The 25,401-nt window shown below is 44.1% G+C and overlaps 1 protein-coding gene across 1 annotated transcript in view; it reads left to right on the top strand.

The window, feature by feature from the left end:
• The window catches only part of DOCK2 (dedicator of cytokinesis 2), a 1,423,644-nt gene that overhangs the window by 169,543 nt on the left and 1,228,700 nt on the right, over nucleotides 1-25,401 (top strand). The window contains exon 8 of the mRNA XM_075599153.1: nucleotides 4,886-5,040. Within this exon, the coding sequence (XP_075455268.1) occupies nucleotides 4,886-5,040 (155 nt within the window). The remainder of the gene's footprint in view (nucleotides 1-4,885; nucleotides 5,041-25,401) is intronic.

Genomic DNA, 25,401 nt, shown 5'->3' with positions numbered 1-25,401 from the left:
GATACTGAACAGTTTCTATCCTGTTTAGCCTGGGAGTGCAGCCTTATAATACATGCACTCCATCCCACAGTTTGGCAAGCGCTGGAACTGAGGGATGAGAGATCCAGACCAAAGTTTGTCTGCTGCCTGATTTCTGTCACCTGTCATGCTAATTAGAAATCAGGTATGTAAGACTGATTTCCTATTTCCTCTCCCCTCTCCCCAAGAGCCTGGAGACAGGAAGGCTGCTGGAAGCAGAGAGGGGAAAAAGCCTCTCCCCAAACAGGTTAAATGTTTCTGTTCCTTTTTGTCTAAAACTAAAAAGTACCTTGTTTTGTTGTTGGAAGTGGAAACGCCACTTCCACCCTGAGTTAGGGAAAATCTAAGTTAAGTTATCGCTCAGGTGAGCAGCTTTTTGTTTTGATGTGTTTCTATTGTATGCACCGTGGCAGTCTCAGTGCCTGGGACAGAATAAACCAGGCATAGCCTGCTTAAAGGAACAGCACGTGACGCCTCGTCATTTAACCTACCCTAAAAGACCGTGTTCTAACAGTCCCGGACAGACGGCGGAGCCCCGGAGTAAGCCGTTTGTCACAAAGGTTAATCGTTTATGTTCCGGGGTCGAGGCAGGCGGCAAGCAAAGAGTAGTCAGGTCCAGTTCCGAGGTCAAGGCAGGTGGCAGGCAAAGGGTAGTCAGGTCCGGCAGGGGAGTAAGGGCAGGATAGCCGTGGTGGCTTCAGACCAGGTGATATAACTTCCTGTCAGCGTTCATCCTGAATGTTCAGACAAATCCCTTATAAACACGTGGGGTCCTTGGTGCACGCCTATAACTGCACCCGCCACGAATCTATGGGATTCACTCCTTACTTTCTAATGTTCGGGCGCGAAGCACGGCTGCCTATAGATATACGTCTGAGTATCTAGATGGGGTATCCAACAGGACACACTTGAAGTATGTACAGCGGCTCCAAGAAAGCCTGCAACGAGCCTACCAACTAGCGGAGAAAGCATCAGCTCATCTGAATGCCGGTAATTAACAGCGCTACGATCATAAGGTCCGCCATCGGGAAATTTGACCTGGAGAGGCCGATCTCCTCCGCAACCTAGGGATCCCTGGCAAACACAACTGGCCGACCGCTAGCGCGATGGGGTATTCGAGGGCCTCCCTGTCTACCGCATACGCGATTGAGATGGCAAGATAAAGGTCTGGCACTGCAACCATCTACTGCCTATCCCACAAGTGGGAGATATGGATCCCCAAATAAAGACTAGACCATTGGCCGGTGAGCCAGAAGGATCTGACGAGAATTCAGAGAGAGTGAGAGAAACAGCCGAGGATCCTACGGAAGGCCCTTCTAGTAGGGCAGATTAAAGTCAAGGGGCACCTCCCGAAGGAGCCCATGGTAATGGGCCCAGGTAGCATACACCCAATCCGGTGGCTCCAATGAGCCCTCCTCTGGACCTCAGGAGTCCTTGTTTCATACAAGCTAGAGAAATTCCAGAGACTGTTATACCCCCAATGAGAGAGACTGAGCCTCAAGCGTACGATTAATACTCCCCAGAGAAGGGTTGCAGAAGAGCATCGCAGAAGCCAACGAGTAAGGTACCCTCCCAACCGGGTAGCCTATGCTTCGTTAGGAGCACCCCACTACGAATCTCAGCAGTGGTCTTGGAGCAAAATATGGTCTGTTATTGGGATGTTCACCGAGTTGTATAACCTTGTTTAATGCCATTTGAATTGTGATAAGTTTTATATGTATCACTGCATTTTTATTATATAACTTATGTTTGTGGTTATGGGTTGCAATGTTCCCAAGTGGGGACATTCGTTCTTTCACCAGAAGGAGAATATGGCCAGGTCCCCCTTGCTGCCCTTAACTGGGATGCGGCTGCAGCTGGCAGCGGAGGCTAGGGCAGGGGCAGCGGCAGGTGGGGGAAGGTGCAGGAGCCTGCGGGTAGTCTGGAAAGGCGACTGGGTTGCTGGAGGTCCGTGGCGGCTCCCGTTGCAGGGCGCCGCCATCTTACTGCAGACGCCCATGTGCAGTGAAGCCTAGCGCATGTGCAGAAGGGTCCGGACAGTTGGCGGCAATTTAGGAGGTCGTGCATGCGTAGTGCAAGCGCAATAGCAGCGGCCATTACAGAATAAAGTGAGGGACTATAATCCTCAGCAGCCCCAGGGGCTGCGAGACACATGTAGCACAACCAGCTAATAGGGCTCCTAGAAGCTACCTGCATTAAAGAGATACATTTGGCGTGCTTGAGGGCCAGGCCAGTCGGAGCTGGGACAGTGAAGGGTAAGGGTGTGCTCAGGGTATCAGTGGCCCCTGAGCTAGGCCGGAGATCCCCTCATAAGCCCCAGCTGGCCCAGACTCCTCTTGTAAGCTGAAGCACCTGGCAGGTATCAGAAGGTCACCAAGTTCACCAACTCTACACTCTCACGGTGGGCAGCGATGTCTTACACACTTTGGGGTGGGTTGGCTCCTGTGAACACCAGAGTGGTTCAGTTCCCAGGGTACCCCTGTACATTCGGGAAGACCCTACCAGGGTGTGGACAAGGAGGTTGAACAGTGTGGGCTAAGGCCATGTTTGAGTCCTGTGTTCTATGCGTATAGAAGACCAAGTTGCATGCAGTAAACTGTTATATACGGCTGTGCCTAGTTATTGTATTGGGTCCTGTGAAGGGGTTATCCGGCGCTGTCAGGATCCCTCACAGGTGGAGGCGCTGCCACCGGATGATCCAGGTACACTCCAGGCTCCAGCAGTTGAGGCCCAGGCCTCATGTGAGCCACAGGTAAAGCACCACATACACTCAGTAGCCACCACATCTTTCAGAGGGTGGGGGGAAACAGCGCTACACATGGAAAATGCTTTTGGGACAAATTCTGTATGAAGCTCCTCTTATTGAATGTTTACTTGGTATTCCACTTATTAATCTGCTATTTCATTTACATACAGTACCGACACACTTTATTCGAGTGTGGTCGGTACCGCAAGCCGGGAAATCTCCCGGCTTGCTAGTGGCCGCCCCTCGGCGTGCCGCGCGTCATAGACGCGCGGTCACGCGTCTTCGGGAGCGTGCGCCCCCTGCACGCGCGTCCAGGGGCTCCCCGAGGGAGCCCTGGTGTCCCGCGATCGCGGGACGGCGGCAGGGGGTTCCGGGGGACCCGGCGGACCCGGCAGCGGTAGGGAGAGCGCCCCGATCGGAGGGCGCTCTTCCGCTGCTTCGGCGCGCGCCCGTCACTCTCGGGCGCGCGCCAGGCTACTGCTGCGGCAGAGAACGGGCAAATGCTCGAATAAACTCTGCCGCAGCAGTATATGCAATATATTAAAATCACTGGTACAATTAGGAATCAATCAGGAAACTGCCTTCTACCACACTTATTATTGTTTCTGGTGCGGTATGATTAAAAAACTGGATGTGATAGCCAGTAAGGTTCTAATCCTATGAATAAAGTTCCCTTCATGAGTGCATTGTAGCCCTGTTAATTACTTAATTCTAACCCTTTGAGTCGAGTCCTTAACTCCTATTGCAAGGGTGGCTGTAAGAGATGTGTGCAGAGGTATGCAAATGGAGACTGTTTTAGGGTCAAATTATATTTTGGCTTGATTGAGCCTTTATCCAGGCAAAACATACAAAAACAACAAAATAACAAACCCCATATTCCTTTGTAAGGTTAACTTATTTCCCCAGACCCTATCTGCAGGACTGGAGGGATATTCCCATTACCAGCCTATCACCCCGAAGTCTCGGGAAGTACCTTAAGCAGGTGGCTCTCCATGTCAGTCTCTGTGAGGTTCCTGGGTCCTCTGTGTCCAGGAAATATTGGTCTCTGGGTGTCTGGATATCTTAATCTCAGCACAGTCTTTGTGCTCAAGACAGTGTCTGTGTGCTGGCTATCCTGTCCTCCTTCTGTCAGCCCAAATGTGAGCTAAGGAAATCCCTCTCCTATGTCTCACATAAGGCTTTTTACAGAGCTCTCATTAGTCCAGGTGGAGACTAGTTAATTGAGTGGCTGCAATTAACTATCTCTCTGCTGGATTCTCAGAGCTCTGAGGCTGCTTTATTTAAACAAGGATGTGTCACTGTTACAGTGGCCAACTCCAGTCTTCAAGGCAACCAACAGGACAGGTGTTAAGTATACCCCTGCTTCAGCACAGGTGGCTCAATCAGTAACTCAATCATAATGACTGAAGCACTGATTGATTGACCTGTGCTGAAGTAAGGATATACTCAAAACCTGAAATGTTGGTGGCTCTTGAGGACTGAAGTTGACCACACCTGTTTTATTGCATCACATTGGATCACATTTGCATCCAGGAGACCACATAGGCCCCTTTGGGGGCAAAATGTACTAACCTCCAATATGGGTTTTAGCACCATTAAAGTGAGTGGAAGTTAACACAAGATTGCACTGCGATAATTCGTAGTGAGATTAGTGAAGACCTGTGTTAGTGTCAATTTCATACTTATATGAAAGCTTTATACTGTACACGCCTCCTATTTGTGATCTAGACCTTGAGTAAACCTTTTAACTTCTCTGGCCCAGATCCACGAAAAGGTCCCAAGCTTTAGCACACATTTACTCCTATTCATTTGAACAGGAGTAAAGGCATGCTAAAGCTTAGTACCCTTTTGTGGATCTGACTATTTCTTTTCAGGGGTCCGTTTTAGATATGTCTGAAATAAAATAAAATTTTAGAAGTACTATATATCTGGAATTGAATGTGTTGTTTAAAAATATTCATGTTTATACTGGTAAATTGCTGTGGAAAACCTTTATTATAAATTGATGCTTTTAAAGCTAAACTTTGCGATAAGTTACTGTTTTAGTTTGTGTGAATAAATATGGTCATTTACTGTATATTTATTTGACAGGTAGTAATTAAATATTTTTTTTTATTCCAGTCAAAAGCTCAAAATGACTTTAGCATGTATGGCTGGATAAGCTCCTCGCCTACACATGGTCTCTACGTCTTTGTGAGAAACTTTGTATGCAGAATAGGAGAAGATGCTGAACTTTTTATGTCGTTATACGATCCTCTGAAGCAAACAATTATAAGGTAGGAAGCAGTAGCATAACTACATATTTGGGGCCACGCTGCAAAAAATGTAAAGCTCCCCCACAAATAAAAATGCTAGTTTCTGTCAAGGTCCCCATCACAGTGGCCTTGTGAGATCCCTACCCCCCTCACACACCTCCTCTCTGTCACCCCCCTCTATTCCTCTCCCCCATCTCACAGTGCCCGCCTTTCATCCTCTCCCTCCCCCATGTATTTCTCTAACCCCCTCACTGTCCCCCTCTGTCTTACACCCCCTCTCCCCACCTCTCTTACACCCTCCTCTCTCACTCAACCCTCCTCTCTACATCCCCTCATCTCCTCTCTCCCTCACACTTAACGCCGCTCCTCACACAATGACACGGGAGACCAGAATTCTTTCACGGGATCAAGCACCAGACAGGACAGATACAGCTGTGGCCGCCTTTATCCTAATGCAGCCGTAGCCGCGTCGCTCTGACAAGACGCGGCCAGATGCGGTCTGTTTTCTTTTTTTCCGTAGCGGTTTTTGGTATGTTAGCGCTCAGATTTTTAGCGCTGTCTGCTATACTGCAATACCGTCTAAAAACACAGGTGGGCATTTGCGAGCTGTTATCTTAAAAGTCTAATAGCAATTCAACCTACAGTACAGTACAGCCGTACATTCTCTGCATGTCTGTGTGCGCCGCAGTACTGTACTGTAATTGTAAAATGAAACGCATAGGCGTGTTACAGTATCACATTTTCGGAGCATACAGCGCTCTCCCTCGCCCCCGCGCACACACAAGGCTAAAGTACTATTTCAACTTCTTATCTACTTCTTATCTACAGTACACATCTCCCACACCATTCCTTGGAATTTATGGCTTTCTGGCTTCAATCCTAAAGTACTATTTCAACTTCTTATCTACAGTACACATCTCCCACACCATTCCTTGGAATTTATGGCTTTCTGGCTTCAATCTTCCCGACCCTGTCATCACATTCCTGCGTGTATAACGTACAGAGCATGGTGTCACATTTATGCACATGCGTGTATAACTTCACATTCATTTAGAAATTCAAGTCTGAATTATTATTTTTTTGTGTTTTTTTTGTTTTGTTTCCAGACAAGTGCCTGCATAAAAATTCTTGATATTCTGATATTCAATCAGCACTGTAGCTTTTTAATGCGACACTAGTCATGCACATGCTTTATTTATGTGATTTTTATTTATTTGGGGTGTGGGTGTGGGGATCAAAACATTACGATGACCTGTTGAAAATATTCAAGTAAGTAGTGTAGCCCACCCCTAAGCACTTCACACACAAACCCAAAGCCTTCTTCAAGAACCCCCACCCCCACGCGCACACACACACACACACACACACACATTCAAAGTAAATTTAAAGTTCAAAGAAAAAAAAAGAGATTTAAAAAAATCATCATCTGAATCATGTTTTTGATAAATTACCAATTTTTGTAATTCTTTCTTTTTTCTTTGTGTGTGGGGGGGGGGGGGGGCTTTCAATGATTATGATTATCGTGAATGTAATGAAATATTTATTTTATCAGGAATAAAAAATACAAATAATCATGAATAATACAAAATTCAGTCTTTATCTTCTTTGTACTGTACATGTACTGTAGTTCTTCTGTCAGTTGAAAATTGAGGGCCGGTGGATAATCATGGAAGAATGAAAAATACAAATAAGCATGAATAATGCACATTTAAAATAATAAAACAGTAATACAAATTTTTAGTCTTTCTCTTCTTCGTCATGGCCACATTGCATTCTGTAGTTCATTGAGAGAGGGATTTTTTGTGTAAATGTGTGTACTGTAGATACACTATACACACAGTTCACACAATTTACACATGTTACCCCGCCTTCCCACACCCGTCCTTTTTTAGTGCAGCTCTCTGTGAAAAGGAAAGACAAAAATTAGTGCAGTTACAGTAAGTGCATATAATGGCATTGTGTACAGTAATGCTACTCCATATTGGACTATGCAGTTACTACTGTCAAACTACTGTATACTAGAACTATTGTATGACTACTATAAAATACTTTGTAACAAGATTGGGAGTGCAGCTCTCTCTGAAAAGAAAAAATTGAGTGCAGTGAAGTACATGGTGTATACTGTAAAACAATCTGTGCCATACTTACCTGTATCATACTGTACTTGGTGTGCCTATGGTATCATACTTACCATACTACAGTACAGTACTGTACCATACTACCTTCCTGATGCATGCCCATTACGCTGTATCACAATGGGCAACACAGTCGCAATATGGTTAATATATTTATTACATCGTTCCACGGTGAGTACATCATTCCAAAAACTTAGTATGCCTTTCGACAAGTCATCCTTTTTGGAGGGTTTCACCACTTTGCGGATATAATCCTTTAGCTGATGCCAGACCATTTCGATAGGATTGAAATCTGGCGATCTGTCATTGGAGGGGGAAAAAAAGGAAAAAAATTAGTTAAAGAGATACACAGTAAACAGTGGGAAAAATGAGACACGGTTACCGTACTTACTCAGCTGGCGTCTTCACCCAGTTGATACCGCAGGCAAGAATATGCGCAGTTGACGCGGTGTGCTTCGGATCATTGTCCTGTTAGAAACGGTGACCATCTGGGAACTCACGTGTGATGTATTCCACAATCTCAGGCACAATTTGCTCTTGGAAAAAAGCTTTATTCATGATTCCTGTAACAAGAAAAGAATGCACACTAGTCCAGTACAGTGCATAAGGCAACAGCGTGTGAGTTTGGGCCTTATTTTACCGTCAAAGATGACGATGCATCCTAGTCCACGCCTAGAGATGGCACCCCACACATGCATCTTTACTGGGTGTTTTGGACACGGCTTCATAGATATGCGTCATTTTTTGTGGAATGCAAAGGTTGCAAATCTCTCAAGCGATACAGTAGACTCGTCAGTAAAGATGCAATCCTGAAAAGTTTCGCCACTGTCAATCCATGCCTGTACCTGGATCATTCTCTTGATCTTGTTGACGTCCCTTATCATAGGGTACGCTCTGTAATGACAAGGAATAATTTTATAGGTACAGTTTATTAAACCACACTTTTACCTCACACGTCCATATTTCCATCCAATTCTGTGTCTCATCTTCTTGATGCTGGTCTCTGATACGGTTAGATTGTGATTTTTATGCAGAGTGTCTTTGACCCTTAAGGCACTCTTCTCATCATTCTCTTCACTTGTTTGGTCAACCAGAAGAGTTGTCTCCCTACAGGAAACAACAATATGTTACAGTAGCCCACAAGTACAGTACATAATTTATGCTCAGGCCTACAGTATAGCTAAATATATATAATACTGTAATATAATAGTTATATAAATATTCAGCGATAACAATAATAATAGATAGATATAGAATAGAGTTATATAAATATACAGCTATAACAATATATATATAATATATATATATATATATATATATATATATATATATATATATATATATATATATATATATATATATATATATACAGTATAACAGATATATATATATATGATATATATATATATATATATATATATTGTGACAAACGGCTTACTCCGGGGCTCCGTCGTTTGTCCGGGACTGTTTAGAACACGGTCTTTTAGGGTAGGTTAAATGATGAGGCGTCACGTACTGTTCCTTTAAACAGGCTATGCCTGGTTTATTCAGTCCCAGGCACTGAGACTGCCACAGTGCATACAACAGAAAACAGATCAAAACAAAAGCTGCTCACCTGAGCGATAACTTAACTTAGATATCCCTGACTCAGGGTTGGAAGTGGCTTTTCCACTTCCAACATCAAAACACGGTACTTTTGCAGTCTTACACAAATGAACAGAAAGATTGAACCTGTTTGGGGAAGAGGCTTCTCCCCTCTGTAGTTCAGCAGCCTTCCAGCCTCCTGGAAGACCAGAGCAAACAGGAAATCAGTCTTTCATACCTGATTCCTAATTAGCATGACAGGTGACAGAAATCAGGCAGCAGACAAACTCTGGTCTGGATCTCTCATCCCTCAGTTCCAGCGCTTGCCAAACTGTGAGATGGAGTGTATGTATTATAAGGCTGCACTCCCAGGCCAAACAGGATAGAAACTGTCTAGTATCCTGGGAGCCCTATATACGGAATTTATTACCATCCCCTGGTTTCTGTCACATATCCTCCCCCCCAGCTCAGACCTCGAGGGATGAGCGACCATGGATATTAGGGAGTGCATCCTTGACAACCCGTCAGCATTGCCATGTTTGTGCCCTGACCTGTGTTCCACAGAAAATTTAAAGGGTTGTAGGCTTAGGAACCACCTGGTCACTCTAGCATTCTTTTCCCTGTTTTGACACATCCAGGTAAGGGGTGCATGATCTGTGACCAACCGGAATTTTCTCCCCAACAGGTAGTATTTGAGCGTCTCTACAGCCCACTTTATTGCGAGACACTCTTTCTCTACTATGGAGTAATTTTTCTCCTGGGGATTTAGTTTCCTACTTAAATAAAGGATGGGGTGCTCCTCACCTTGAGACTCCTGGGAGAGTACCGCCCCCAGCCCTACCTCAGATGCGTCGGTTTGGACTACGAACTCTTTGGAGAAGTCAGGTGTGACCAACACTGGTTGGGCACAGAGAGCTTCTTTCAGGCTTCTAAAGGCCTGTTCGGTTTCGGGGGACCACTTTACCATTAGCGGTCCTCTTGCTTTTGTGAGGTCAGTTAGTGGGGTTGCCTTAGTTGCAAAATTGGGAATAAACCTTCTATAGTACCCAATTAACCCCAAAAAGGTCCTTACTTGTTTTTTTGTAACTGGCCTTGGCCAATTTTGTATCGCCTCCACTTTGAGTGTTTGGGGTTTGAGTAAACCTCTGCCAATAGAATATCCCAGATACTTGGCCTCCTCCAGACCAATAGTGCATTTAGCGGGGTTAGCAGTTAGTCCAGCAGACCGGACTGCGTCAAGCACAGCTTGGACCTTTGGAAGGTGGGATTGCCAATCTTCACTATGGATTACCACATCATCCAGGTAGGCGGCAGCATACCGAGCATGTGGTTTTAAAATTTTATCCATCATTCTTTGGAATGTGGCGGGAGCTCCATGTAAGCCAAAAGGCAACACCTTATACTGAAAGAGGCCGTCTGGGGTTGAGAAGGCTGTCTTTTCTTTTGCCCTTTCTGTGAGGGGAACCTGCCAGTACCCTTTTGTTAGGTCTAGGGTTGTGAGATATCGGGCTTTGCCCAGTCTCTCTACAAGTTCATCTACCCTGGGCATAGGATAAGTATCAAATTTTGACACCGCGTTTAGTTTCCGGTAGTCATTACAAAACCTTGTTGTACCATCTGGCTTTGGGACTAAGACTATAGGGCTGTTCCACCCACTTTGGGATTCCTCAATTACACCTAGTTTTAGCATTTTTTTAACCTCTAAACTTATAGCCTTTCTTTTGGCCTCTGGGATTCGGTACGGTTTAAGGTTAACTCGGACCCCCGGTTCAGAGACTAGGTCATGTTCAATTACGCTAGTTCTACCTGGCCGTATAGAGAAGATTTCTTTGTTTCTTTTCACTAAATTCTGAACCTCTCGTTTCTGATGAACAGACAGGGTTTCAGCTATGCTAACCTCTGGGTCAGTTTCTTGATTCTCTGACGGACCTGGGGGTACTAGGGTTAACAAGACTTCTCTATCTTTCCAGGGCTTGAGTAGGTTTATATGGTAAATTTGCTCAGGTTTCCTCCTACCTGGCTGTCTTACCTTATAATTTACTTCTCCCACTCTTTCCAAGACCTCATATGGCCCATGCCATTTAGCAAGGAATTTACTCTCCACGGTGGGAACCAGAACTAGTACCCTATCACCTGGAGAAAAAATTCTGACCCTAGCACCCTTATTATATGTATTCCTCTGTGCTTCTTGAGCTTTCTCCATGTGTTCCCTCACTATGGGTAGGACTGCAGCAATGCGGTCCTGCATCTGGGCAACATGCTCTATTACACTTCTGTAAGGGGTAACCTCGTGTTCCCAAGTCTCTTTGGCTATATCCAGTAAGCCCCTTGGGTGTCGGCCATACAATAGTTCAAACGGGGAGAAGCCAGTGGATGATTGGGGAACTTCCCTAATGGCAAATAACAGGTATGGTAACAAACAATCCCAGTTTTTCCCATCTTTATCAACCGCCCGCCGTAACATGCTCTTTAAGGTTTTATTGAACCTTTCCACTAAACCATCTGTTTGTGGATGATAGACTGAGGTTCTGAGATGCTTGATTTTTAGGAGTTTACATAGCTCTTTCGTTACTTGGGACATAAATGGTGTTCCCTGGTCAGATAGAATCTCTTTAGGAATCCCGACCCGGGAAAACAGAACTACTAATTCTTTTGCTATGTTTTTAGCTGAGGTGCTACGTAGGGGAACTGCCTCCGGATATCGGGTGGCATAATCTAATATTACCAATATATGCTGATGTCCCCTAGCAGACTTTATTAGGGGTCCTACTAGATCCATAGCAATCCGGTCAAATGGTACCTCTATTATGGGAAGGGGTACCAATGGGCTGCGGTACGCCTTGAACGGGGCGGTGATCTGACATTCTGGGCATGAGGAACAATAATTCGTAATTTCTGCCAGAACCCCAGGCCAATAGAAGCTTCGGAGAACCTTTTCTTTTGTCTTTTCCACCCCTAGGTGTCCCCCCAATGGATGACTATGTGCGAGGTGTAATACTACGTTACGGAATGTCCGTGGTACCAACAATTGTTTAGTTGTAACTGATTTCCTTTTATCAACCCGATATACTAGGTCGTTCTCTACCTCGAAGTAGGGGTAAGCAAGTGACCTATCTGGTTGGCCAGGAGTACTATTCTGGTCCCGTATATTTCCCCTTGCTACTGCTAATGTGGGGTCCTCCCACTGGGCCTTCTTAAAACTCCCAGGACTGACCTCTAGGTCAGCGAGGGTCTTATCCGGTTCTGGGGTGGTAAGTGTCTGCTCAACATCTTGATTTGGGGTATTCCCTACCAAAGTAGTGATGGGGAAGGGAATTTTACAGCACTCCTCCTTTTCCCCCTTCTTATTTGGGCCCTCGTCAACCTCCATTTCTGAAAAAGGGAAAGGATTTGTTTCTTCTAATACTTCGTTATGGTCCGCTATTGAACTCTGGGCGCTATTCTGAGCGGGTGACCACATTTTTAGAAAATGGGGAAAGTCGGTCCCTATTAACACATCATGTGCCAGTTTGGGTACAATACCCACCTTGAAATCTAAAGAACCAAACTCTGTTTCAAAAAAAACATCAACAGTGGAATATTCATGATTATCCCCATGTATACAACAAATTGCCACTCTTTGTGAACTGTTTCCCTGTTTCTTCTTAATGGGCAAGAGGTATTCGGACACTAGTGTGACCATGCTCCCAGAGTCAAGAAGTGCCCGAACCCTCTTACCATTAACCTTTACAAATGCCCACAGATGGTTATTCAAGGGGTCCTCTGTGCTAGGGCCCATACATTGGGACAACAGCGAATAAGGTTCCACGCTGTTGCATTGCATGGGCTCATCATTTAGTGGGCAGATTTTTGCTGTGTGGCCCCTCTCATGACAATTTACACATTTAGGTACATAGTCTGTGACCCACTTAGAGCCTTTTCCCGGCTCCCCATGTTGGCTATTGCCCTTAGTGTGCGAACCACTGTTGCTGGTGCTGCGTGAAGGTGGTCGCCGCTCTTCAGCGCCCCTTAACCCCGGTACCCTTTTACCGTCTCTGGAAGAGTCCTGGAACCTCGGGTAGTGGGGTTGCTCCACGACTGTGGGTTGCGGGTGCTCTTCTGCGGCATTGTACCTTTCTACGAGGGCCACAAGCTCATCCGCATTGTGGGGGTCACTCCGACTGACCCAACGGCGTAAGGCAGAGGGAAGTTTCCTCAAGTTCCACGATGTGGCTGGCTGAGTTGATCTCGGGTTGTAGCCACTTCCGGGCAAGGTGGATGAGGTCATACATCTGGCTTCGGGTGGCTTTATCCATCGTGAAGGACCATGCGTGAAACCTTTGGGCGCGAACAGCCGTGGTTACGCCGAGGCGGGCGAGGATCTCGAACTTCAATTTTGCATAGACGTTAGCTTCGGCTGGCTCTAGATCAAAGTAAGCCTTCTGGGGTTCGCCGCTTAGGAAGGGTGCGATTAGACCAGCCCACTCAGCTTCTGGCCATCCCTCTCTCTGTGCCGTGCGTTCAAACGTGAGAAGATAGGCTTCCACATCATCCGAGGGTCCCATCTTCTGAAGGTAGTGGCTTGCCCTGGTCATTTTCGGTACTGGGGCTGCCGCTGCCAGTGGAAGGTTACTGATAGTCCCCCTCAGGATCTCGAGTTCCTGCTGTAAGCCCTGAGCGAACCGCTGTTGCTCCTCTCTCAGCAAGCGGTTTGTCTCTTGCTGGTTTGCATTCGCGTTTTGCAGGGCTTCATTCGTCTGTTGCTGGTTTGCATTCGCCTGTTGCTGGTTGGCATTCGCCTGTTGCTGGTTGGCATTAATCTCTTGCTGGGCTATTAGCAGCTGTTGCTGGGCTGCATTCGTCTGCTGCTGGTTTGCATTAGTTTCTTGCTGGGCTATTAACAGCTGTTGCTGGGTTTCATTCGCGTCTTTCTGGGCAGCGACATTGCGTACCAGCGCACCCACCACGTCTTCCATCTTGTTTGCAGAGGATGAAAAAAAAACTTTTTTTTTTTTTTTTTCTTTCAAAGTTCTTCAACCCGCAGACCCCCTAGTGCTCTGCCCGCATTCTCCACCATATGTGACAAACGGCTTACTCCGGGGCTCCGTCGTTTGTCCGGGACTGTTTAGAACACGGTCTTTTAGGGTAGGTTAAATGATGAGGCGTCACGTACTGTTCCTTTAAACAGGCTATGCCTGGTTTATTCAGTCCCAGGCACTGAGACTGCCACAGTGCATACAACAGAAAACAGATCAAAACAAAAGCTGCTCACCTGAGCAATAACTTAACTTAGATATCCCTGACTCAGGGTTGGAAGTGGCTTTTCCACTTCCAACATCAAAACACGGTACTTTTGCAGTCTTACACAAATGAACAGAAAGATTGAACCTGTTTGGGGAAGAGGCTTCTCCCCTCTGTAGTTCAGCAGCCTTCCAGCCTCCTGGCTCTTGTGAGGAGACCAGAGCAAACAGGAAATCAGTCTTTCATACCTGATTCCTAATTAGCATGACAGGTGACAGAAATCAGGCAGCAGACAAACTCTGGTCTGGATCTCTCATCCCTCAGTTCCAGCGCTTGCCAAACTGTGGGATGGAGTGTATGTATTATAAGGCTGCACTCCCAGGCCAAACAGGATAGAAACTGTCTAGTATCCTGGGAGCCCTATATACGGAATTTATTACCATCCCCTGGTTTCTGTCACAATATATATATATATCTGTTATACTGTATATATATATATATATATATATATATATATATATATATATATATATATATATATATATATATATATATATATATATATATATATATATATACAGTATAACAGATATATATATATATATATATATATATATCATATATATATAACAGATATAATATTAACGGTGCTTAATATGTGTGTGTGTGTGTGTGTGTGTGTGTGTGTGTGTGTGTGTGTGTGTGTGTGTGTGTGTGTGTGTGTGTGTGTGTGTGTGTGTGTGTGTGTGTGTGTGTGTGTCAGAATGTGAGTAAACTGTGTACTGTAATGAGGGGGTTGTGAGTGCGTGAGTCATAATGAGTAATAATGAACTGAGTGATAATTAAGGAAAGAGGTGCAACTCACTTTCAAATAGAATTGATTATAAGAATGCAGGAATGAAATTATGATAATAGAGGAAGGAGGTGTAACACAAAAACAAATTGTACAGTACAGTTTATCTAATTATTGGTAGGAAAATGATTCTGTTAAAAACAATTAGCCATCTAACCAATAAAAGTGCTATTGCAGTACTGCACAGTACAGAAAACATACAGTATTCAAAATACTTTACAGGACTTACACGATAGTTACCGTTGCTGTCCTCGTGACTTTTTTGGTCTTACCGTGGGCATGATAGCTCACGGTGGCTGCTGGTACAACGAGGCCAGAAGTACTTAACCAGCGTTGAATATCTGCAATTCGTTGTCCTCTCGTGTACACTACCGACACGCTTTATTGCGCATCGGCCAGATCCGCAAGCCGGGAGATTTCCCGGCTTGCTAGTGGCCGCCCCTCGGCGTGCCGCGCGTCATAGACGCGCGGTCACGCGTCTTCGGGAGCCTGCGCCCCCTGCACGCGCGTCCAGGGCTCCCCGAGGGAGCCCTGGTGTCCCGCGATGTGGGGGACGGCGGCAGGGGGTTCCGGGGGACCCGGCAGCGGTAGGGAGAGCGCCCCGATCGGAGGGCGCTCTTCCGCTGCTTCGGCGCACGCCCGTCACCCTCGGGCGCGAGCCAGGCTCCTGCTGCGGCCAAGAACGGGCAAATGCTCTAATAAACTTGGCCGCAGCAGTACATCTCCTTTATTCTCATGCTGAGATCCTTTGAAATCTTTTTAACAGGCATCAATGCGTGTAGAAAGAAATACAAGCACAAGAATGTATCTTCGATGTTTAGTCGATGTGTATTCAATGTGCAGTGAATCCACAAAATGGATGGTGTATTTATACTTTAATGAGTCACATTAAAGTATGCCCACTTTTAACACCTGCATCCCGGCGCCATGCATAGAAGGTGACACACATTGCATAGCCTCCCACTTGATGATCTGTATCTGAGCTTGCCCTTGTCCAGATACTGCATTGTGCCATCTGCTTCCATGGATAAACCCGATTCTATGGACGCAGGAACCCACTCTCTTCTGCCGTGCCTGTCGTGCCGAAAAAGCGAAAGGCGGAAGCCATTTCCAAGCCAAGGCAAAAGCGAAAGGCTAAGGCTAATAAATAAAACCTTCTGATGACTTCAAAGGCTAAGGCGTTTAAGAAGCCTTATTATGTCAAGAAGAAATTCGATGATATAGACACAAAGCAAAACAAATGGAAGCCAACCAATCGAACCCACAGGTCACCTCCATCACTCCTGGATGACGCTGCCGCTGCTCTCCCGGAAATCCAAAGGTCACCTCCTCCATCACTCTTCACCAACGTTGCCGCTTCTCTCCAGGGAACCCCCATCTCATCCTCTTCAGCAACCATCCACCCAGATGTCCACAGCACCCATGCACAAGATCCAGCTCGTTAGACCGCATGCTGAATGGGTTAAGTGTCGATATCCCTGGGAACTCTATGCTGGTAAAGATAGATCTTCTTTTAGAGACCATGCTAAATATGGATCAACGGATGGAGAAGATGGATCAATGGATGGAGAAGATGGATCAACGGATGGAGAAGATAGAGACTGACATAGCGTGGATACATAATTTGCTTGGAGTTCATGCCCCTGTATCTCTGACGCAGGAGCAGGAGGGTGGCATGGATAGGATGAATGGGACCTTCAACCTTCCATCACCAAGCGCACCCCCTCCATCAGAAGAATATGTGTTCATGTATGCCGTTGACGAGGATGACATGACAACCCCGTCAAGACCACGCCAGGGACAACACAGACATGGTGACCAAGACAGGAGGAAAGAATCCTCCCAGATAACCTACCCTCGCCCTCCGCCACAAGCACACCTGCTCCCAGAATCCCACCCACATATGCTTGCATTGAGACGGTGCCCGACATCATCTTGCGCGACCTGTCCCAGCCAGTAAGGGAGACGTATAGGTTTGCTAGTGGTGGTGTAGCCCAGAAACATGCCATGTACATTTTCAAGCACCACGTGCCCTACGTGGTGTACTGCGGTTGGGCCCCCAATGTAAACTACGAAGGGAATCGTGCCAAAAAGGCTCTTCCCGAAAATGTAAGAAAGACTATTGTGGAGGAATTGCGGCGCTATTTTACAATTAGCGATCATTTAATGAAAATTGTAAGAGACTCCATAAATGGCATTTTGCGGCATACAAGGCATCGTCCCTGGAAGAACGATCTGCTGGGGCTCGAATTCGCTGCGTGATTGGATTGTATTCATACTGTCAATGTTTTTACTTACACCATACACCTGCAAATGTTTTCACTTGCTGTAACTGTACTTCAATAAAAAAAATGCTGCTTGTTTTAAATTGTATTCTTAAATGTTTTTACACACAGTACAACATGAATGGTTTTTTACTTACTCCACCAATAAAAAAAATGCTGCTTGTTTTAAATTGTAATTGTTTCATTGTGTCTCCTGGGGGGGAGGGGGTGTTTAAATGGTACTGTCGAAGTGTGTTCGGGATTACTGTACAGTAGTTACTGTAGTAAACACAAGAATTTTGCATTTCAGTGAGGCATGAAGCATACTGTACAGTACTGTACTGTATACTGTAGTCATGCGCATTACATCAAAACAGTATTAAAACGCATTATTAGTATTAGTATTATTATTAGAACACACATACTGTAATACATGTACAGAATAAATGCATACTTTTTATTTTCGGGGTTTATTTTACAGTACAGTATGTAAAAAAGTATTGTATACTTTATGAAAATCAATAAAAATGGCACTGATTCAGATTCAGCTGTGTGCAAGCATCGTTACAAAAAGCGATATCCGTTGAAATCCCTCCATTTTCCGTTCTCAGCGTGATGACATAGTTTATTTTCTGAGGAAGAAAAAGAAAAGTATTACTGTAATAGCTGGTTCAAATTAGTCTGTCCCCTGAAGTTCCCGCAGCCCCTCGGTCAGTCCCAACAATAATTTTCTCGGGGGGCGTCTCTTGTTCGCATGCACGCATGCGCCTAGATGTAATGAGACGCATATGCGTTTCAACAAGCTTCCAATACGCATGCGCCTAGCTGTCCACCAATTGTTCAGTATCTACTGTAGAATCTGCTCAGCCAATGATATTACTGGACTACATTTTGGCGAATTGTGACTAAAAGAACTAAATAACCATAAGCAAAGCGATTGATTACAGGAGAATCGCTTTACTGTGCATTGATATTGATATGGTAAAAAAAGAATTACATACGGCACCTGTACCCACCATAGACGTTGCCATTCGGTTGGCGCCGAGCCACTGCCAGTCCCGTACTCTTGATTACTGCACCGACACACTTTATTCGAGCAAATACCCAGTATGTACCTGGCAGATACCTGGAATGCGCCGCTCCTCACCTCTGACAAGCCCCGTTGCGTTTGCCTTCCCAGCCTGGGTTCATGCCTGGCTGACGGGCGGCTGATCTGTTAAATGATAATGATTAGGATTTAATAGGCTGCAATGCTTCGCGTGTCTACCAGATGGCATAAATTCATGAATTGTAATGCAGTATATATATATATATACTGTGCAGTATTGCAGCCAGCGGGAATAAAATGCTTCAATCCCTGCCTGGAAAATACCTCAATGCACTCGGGCAGAAAACAGTCACAAACCTCAATACACCCGGGTATACCCGAATTCGTGGGACTAGCCGAGCTCGAATAAAGTGTGTCGCCAGTGTATACACGTAGTTGACAGGTGACAGCGGGCCTGCTACACCTGTAGTTGACAGCTGATGAAGGCTGGAAATCGTTTTGGTACATGCAAGCTTGCTGGTATCTGTACATGAAATCCTGCTCAGGCTGCAGGTATCCATGCGCGGACAGATAGCAAGGCTTGCCGGTCAGCAGGTTTTCACTGACGGTCGGACCGTTATTGGAAGTCGTGCTGGCGCTGGCGCATTGCTTGCCTGGGATTGACGATTCTTAGTTGGTTTTACCATCTTTTGCCGTTTGAACTCTCCATGATCAAAGATACTGGAAAAATCAGGGGCAACACACCAATACCCTCCCCCTGTAACTCCGGGTGCAGGAGCAATAAGAAAAAAACGCGGATCGATACATAACTTTTTCCTTATTGCACGCTTCCACACATGAGCATCTGGTGAAAATTTGAAAAAGTCATAATTTTCGATAAAATATTTATAAATTTGACAAACTGTGGCCATCTTATCATCTGCTGAACTAATTGCTAACCATAATAAATAAGCGTACATTATGTCGGGTTTTTTGAACACGGACTGCAGTGGTGTACTCATCTCTGGACCACTCTGGACAATAGAATAGAACACCAGGCACTTTGCATTAAGTTTTTAATATGAAACGCCTAAATAGATACAGTGTTATCACTTCAGTACCAAGGTCAATTCACAAAGGACCACTGTGGTATTTTTTAAACACCTGCAAGTCGACACATTACTGAAGCGCATGCGCATACAGTACGTTAGAATTCATTACAATTCATGCATATCTGCCACCTGGCAGATACGCGAAGAATTGCAACCAATTAAATCTGAACCATTCTCATGAAACAGATCAAGCGCGGGTGACGCTGGCATGATTGCGACATGAATACGGCATGAATGTCGCATGAATGACCTGTTTTTTGCCATTGGACATTTCCTGCATTTACTGGACTCAAAGTATGTTCTTTTTCTCTGTATGTGGGTGCATTTACATTGGTCTCTCTGCCTTTATCTTGTCTTATGCGAGGTCTGTATATTCCTTGTCTCCATAGGCTCTCCAGCGTGGGGCATTAACCCTTTAGCACCCTACTTTGCCAGCTAACTCCACTGCTACTTAGATAGCCTTTATAGTGTTTATATATACCTTTTAGGTTCAGACCTTTATCATCCTGTTTTCCTGTTACTCACTTAGGGTTAGTTGGTCTGAGTCTTGTGCCTCACAGCCTACCTTCATTCTGTTGGGATATTCAGTGATAGCTTGTCACTGTGTCTCCCAGGGACATTGTTGCAGGGTTTAGGGAAGTACCAGGTGACTACAGTCTACCTGGGAATGGGCCTTTAGAAGGGGTTCCTATACCCCGAAACGTGACATTGCCCCCCTTGCCCTAGACTTTTAACTCCCCATGTTTTCCCTTTTCTTTCCCTCTCCCCTCTCCCTTTCCCCCTTCCCTGTCCTTGTACCTGCCCTAGCACATAGTGCTTTCTTTTTTGGTCCTTGTTTGACCATTTTTTGCATCATTCGTGTACCATTAAATACTTACTTTTGGCTGATCCATTTACTATTTGTTCTTTCCGTTTGAGTGCTGGGAACATTTGTGGTTTATTGATTATTTGGGAGGAATCAGGGTCCTCCTTGTTCCCATTTTGCACATATTATTTCACTTTATACAGAGTTTTGTTTGCTGTCTAATACTATTTGTCTCGTTTGTTTGGAGTTTCGGTCGCGGCGCCGAAAACAGTGAGATTGGCTACCTCTGTAGCACACTTTTGTGGATCTGGGCCTTACTTAATGTAACTTTAACCCAAGTTAAAATAATTTTAAGCCTCAATATGTATCTACTGTACAAAGGCCAATAATGTAATGTTACTGTAAATCATGTTATTTCCTGGAAACAGTATTCTTAATGATAATGGCTGTAAGCGACAATTATATGCAAACACATATCCACAAATGTCAGTTAAGGTTAGCACAGGGACTTAACATTATGTTAATTAAGTCACACCTAAACTTGACGTTATTCCATCCAGACCCTGAGAATGGGCACTTTGAGATAGAGGAGAGAGTTTATTTTTCCCATTGACTTATATACCTCCCTAAAGACACCTCTATACAACAAGCGGAGGGATACATGTGAAAACACTTGGGAAATATGCTCATTTTTATCATTTGCATCTTTTTTGCATAATCAAATTAGATAACATCCTTCCACGTTTTGTATAGAGGAGTGTTTAGGGAGGTACAGGTAAATAAGTCAATGGGTACTCTACCGAAATAAACTGGGAATAAAACATATTTAACGTAACACTATTGGAAGCTAACGCAAAATTTTGCATCAATAATGAGATGGTAAACATTTGCTAATAAGCTCAATAATGGGGTTGCTTTATATTATTAGCTTTGAGGATATGCGTTGGCCTAATGTCCGTTACTGATTTAGATAATGTGATGTTATGAGCCCTGACTTAACGGAGCTTTGGGGATCTGGTCCTAAGACAGTTGACACATTGAATAAGTTTAGGGCTTTTGTAGTCATTAATTGAAAGACAGGTGGACATTTTTCGAAAAGAGGCTTCATAGGTTATTCTGACAGCCAAAAAAAGAAACATCCAAAATAAGGAAGGAGAGAAAAAGAGCAAAGATTGTGATGAAAATATCCTACAGGTATAGGTTGGTGGAATCTAACAAGGAATAACACAAAATAATGTAAAAGAATGTCAGGTACTGGGGATTCCTCAAAAACAAGAAATGTTGGTCTGGCTACAACATCTGTATGCTAAATGCATATGTTTTCTTTAAAGCACAGTATGTCTTGAATAGTAGAGGTTTTCATCCCTAATGCCACAATTTATTGTATTTAATTATAGTTAGGATTAGTGAAGGTCACATGTTTTCACTCTCCCTGATTCTTTGATACAGTTTATTGTTAAATGAAAGATAAAATATTGGTCTAACAGTACAGGGCCCATATTACACAATGTAACTACTGGAAGTGCTGTTTTCGTTTTAATAATTCTGTAATCATGTGTAAAGAACGCTAAACTTTGGCATTGTTAGATGCGACTTAACTATCAGCCAATTACTTAATTATAATGCCTGCAGACCAAAGGGTCAGAAATCTTCACTGCCAAAGGAACCAGCAAATCAATGCTCTAGTAGCAAAAGGGTTAAAGGGTTTTGGGATCTACAGTAGGTGGTTCATGACTATAGGTTGCAGTGAAATAAAATTTGCTTTTTACTTTAAGTTGAGCCTGACAGTATTTTGGATGTATAGCCATTTCAGCATAAATGCTGGAACATAACATAGATTATAAATGACACTGTATATATAAACTGACAGTAGGACCCATTAGCTTGAAAAATGCATTGTTGTAGTATTGAGTTTACTTAGAGTTTGTTTAGCAGTGCAATATCTTTAGTGGAATTAACAACTAAGGCAGCAGATTTAATGGTTCTCTAATGAATAAAGTGTCTTGCTTGGATAGTTTTTGTTAGTAAAGGTAAAGCAAACTATTGTAGTGTAAAGTTTTCAAACTCTTCTTGCCAAACCCATTGAGTACCTTTTATTTGACTCTAGAGATTTTTAAGGTAGTGATGTAAAAAGAAAAGGAAAATGAAATCATGTCAGCATGATTGCAATAACAGATATAGCCGAACACCAAGGTACTTGTAATGAGGACACCAAAACTGCTGACTTAAATGACTGTAAGTCTTCTATTGTAGACAAAATGAAGATATTAATGGATTTTTTCACTTAAGGGTTTATGGCTGAAATTCATCACCTTGACTGTCCTAATGCTTAAAAGTCAGGTAGCAAATTTGTTCAAAGACATTTTTTACAGAACATCATGATGCAGATCCAATTAACAGTTGAAAGTTATGGCCGCACAAAATGTTTGTCTATATCACAAACAGAAACACAAATCTAGATGTCCATCATCAAGAAAAAAGCACTAGGTAAATCAGTTCCCACTCTTTATTAGAAGTGACAAGTAATTTTTGCTACACAAAATTAAATAAAATAACATCAATGCTCCTAAACAAGAAAAGGTAGCAGGTACAGTAGTTATTACAGGAATCGTATCAAAGCGCAGAGCACTGTAATTTCTATTTCTTAAATATTTGAAAGCACGGACAATTACTGAAGAAGTTGAGTTGAAGATGTGTTTTATAAGATGTGACAGAGCACAAAGTACTATTCTTTGAGAATAAAGATTGAAATGTCTTTGTAGTGTTATACACCATGTGGCTGTAAAATGAGTCTGAAAAATGCATTGTAATCATCATTTGTACTGTATTGTGACTAGAACACATGTTTTGGAAGCTAATCTTCCCTAGTGTACCAAGAATGCTTTTATTATCTGTTAAGCAAAAATAAGCAATATTCCAAATGTACTACAGTATACTTGTACCATCATTGACTTTCAGTAGTGAGCATACAAGAAAATAGTTGAGTTAAACTAATTAAGTAACATAGGGCAACATTTTCTTTTAATCATAGAATCTTGCAATTGTATAATGTTTTTACATTCAAAGAAATATACAAAAGCATGACCAGGGAGGCGCGAGCTTCCCCCCCTCACCTAGAATTATTTATGTGTAGTGTACCAATAACGAGAGGACACAGTCTGGAGGTAAAATGGCCATGGCTTTGTTTATTAATAATAAACATAATCATAACTGAGGTAGCGTGCTGCCCGTCCGCGCCACAAAGTGCTCGGTGCTGGGCAATGCAAGAGGGGGCACCCAGAAGTACGTCCCGGTGACCTGCCCCCTCGCTTCAACCTGCTTTACCAGCCCCGAGCCTCCTCTGGCAGGACAAGCACCTACCCCCCCCCCCCCAACTGCCGCCGCGACAAAAGCAAATTGGCCCCGCAATAACCACTCCCTCCGGATCTTTCCGTCTTTCCTTATGTAAGCTGATTTATTTTTCGCTTCCTGCAACATAAAGAAATGTTAACCTGCCAAGCAAACTTCAGATCCTGCGTTAAACTAGGGATGGGTGGGTGGGAATCCTTGCCAGCCAGGAGCAAGAGGCCGGACCTCCATCCTGGCTGCCAGCTTTAATGGTGAGACCCCTCCCCTGGCTGCCCTGGCGGCCAATCCGGTTCGGGGAGGCCAAGCCCCCCGGTCACGTGCTGTGCCGCCCATTCAGGCTAGGCCCGCTTCATTCTTACAGCTGCTTATAAGAACTCTCTTCTGCACAGCATTGTCTAGTTGGGAAATGGAATGATGATATAATAATAATAATAATAATAATAATAATAATAATAATAATAACAACAATAACACTTTACTTACAATTAAGTTAGCTAAAGAGATAAAGTGATTTGCAGAAGGACTCATGGCGTGAGTAAGAGGCAAAGGCTGGAATATAATTTACAAGGTTGTGTATTCAAGACAAAAAACTCAACCTCATCATACACCGTCAAAGTGAATTAAAATCTACAGTATTATTCAGCATGGCAGGTTAGACTCTTAGATGGTGAATGTCATGGGAATATCCCTGACATTTTTGTCTTTTGCATGCTTTCTGTATCACTATGAATTTTGTCCCTACATTACTGTACTACAATATCCAGCTAATCATACTATAGTGAGGGAAGTTGGCATAGAAGATCACAGCACTCCTGGTACACAAGTTCTTCTAAAGTATAATGTAATTTTGACTCATAGTATCCAAAAAAAAGTATTAATAATCAATTCTATAGTGTTTAAAAACAGGAAATCATGACAGTCAAGCTGGATAGTGATGCATGTTGGCAGGTGACGACGTAATGACGTCACTAGGGAGTTACCTGTGATCATGGTCGGATCACACCCGTTTCTTAACCAGCGTTCAAGATGTTCTTTTAAAACGTTGCATTTTGACATTTTCTGTAATTTGGGAGCTATATTGGTCTGTGGCAGAAGATACTACAGTACTTAATATAATGTCCTGATACTACCAGCCACGTACCTTATATCTCCCCTGCAGAGATATCACCACCCAGCAGCCCTAGCTGGCAGCTCACGCTCACACTAGCGTTTCGAAATAAGCTCCATGTGAGAAGCTCTGTGACCGCCGTCCTAGGCGTTCATTTACGCTTTTGTGCCGGCGACGGTGACGTCAGGCTGCGGTTGCTGGAAAAATCAAATTGAGATGACTTCCAAACCGTCGCGCCGCGCTTTCTATAAGCGCACGCGATGGCGGCAAATAATTTGTTTTGACGCAACGTCGCGTCGCTGTTGCCGGCACTATAAGCGCAGTATGCAATCTCCTATTCCTGAAAAACCCTAGCTAGTGGTTTAACAGTTTACACAGTTACAGTGGTTCACACTATTTTCGTTACCCGAGTATTAGGAACGCTGACTACCACACCAGGGAGTCATTTTGCCTTATTACGGGGCTCCACTACAGTAGCATTAGAGTAATCTCCTCTGGTGTTCACTCGGTATCTTTACTTAAGATACTAAGATACTATTAAGGTATCTATTATGGGCTACCACAAAGAGACACTGCGATTGCAATATTTGGCAATCTCACGGTCCCGTTTAAACGGAGTCCTTGACTGATGGATAGCACCTCTACTCAGGATCCTTACTACCCGGGTTCAGCACAGGGACACGCTGCCTACCGATTCTGGCAACCCTGTCTACCCCACCGATGTGGGCTATCGTGTACCAAATCTGGTATTCTGGGAAATATCTCCACTATCCCAAAGGACTCTGGTAACCCACAGCAGGGGTAGAGTTCTGTGTATGATCAATTGAGTTTGTCACTTTAAATCACTACCTATGAGCCTTCATGCCTTATGTGGTCATGAATATATAATACTTACCTGGATTTTTGTACAGGTGGAGGGGTGTTCT

The sequence above is a fragment of the Ascaphus truei genome, chromosome 5, assembly GCF_040206685.1.
Source record: "Ascaphus truei isolate aAscTru1 chromosome 5, aAscTru1.hap1, whole genome shotgun sequence".
Taxonomy (NCBI): Eukaryota; Metazoa; Chordata; class Amphibia; order Anura; family Ascaphidae; genus Ascaphus; species Ascaphus truei.
Note: the sequence above shows the minus strand (reverse complement) of the source record. Positions and strands in the feature narration are given on the sequence as shown.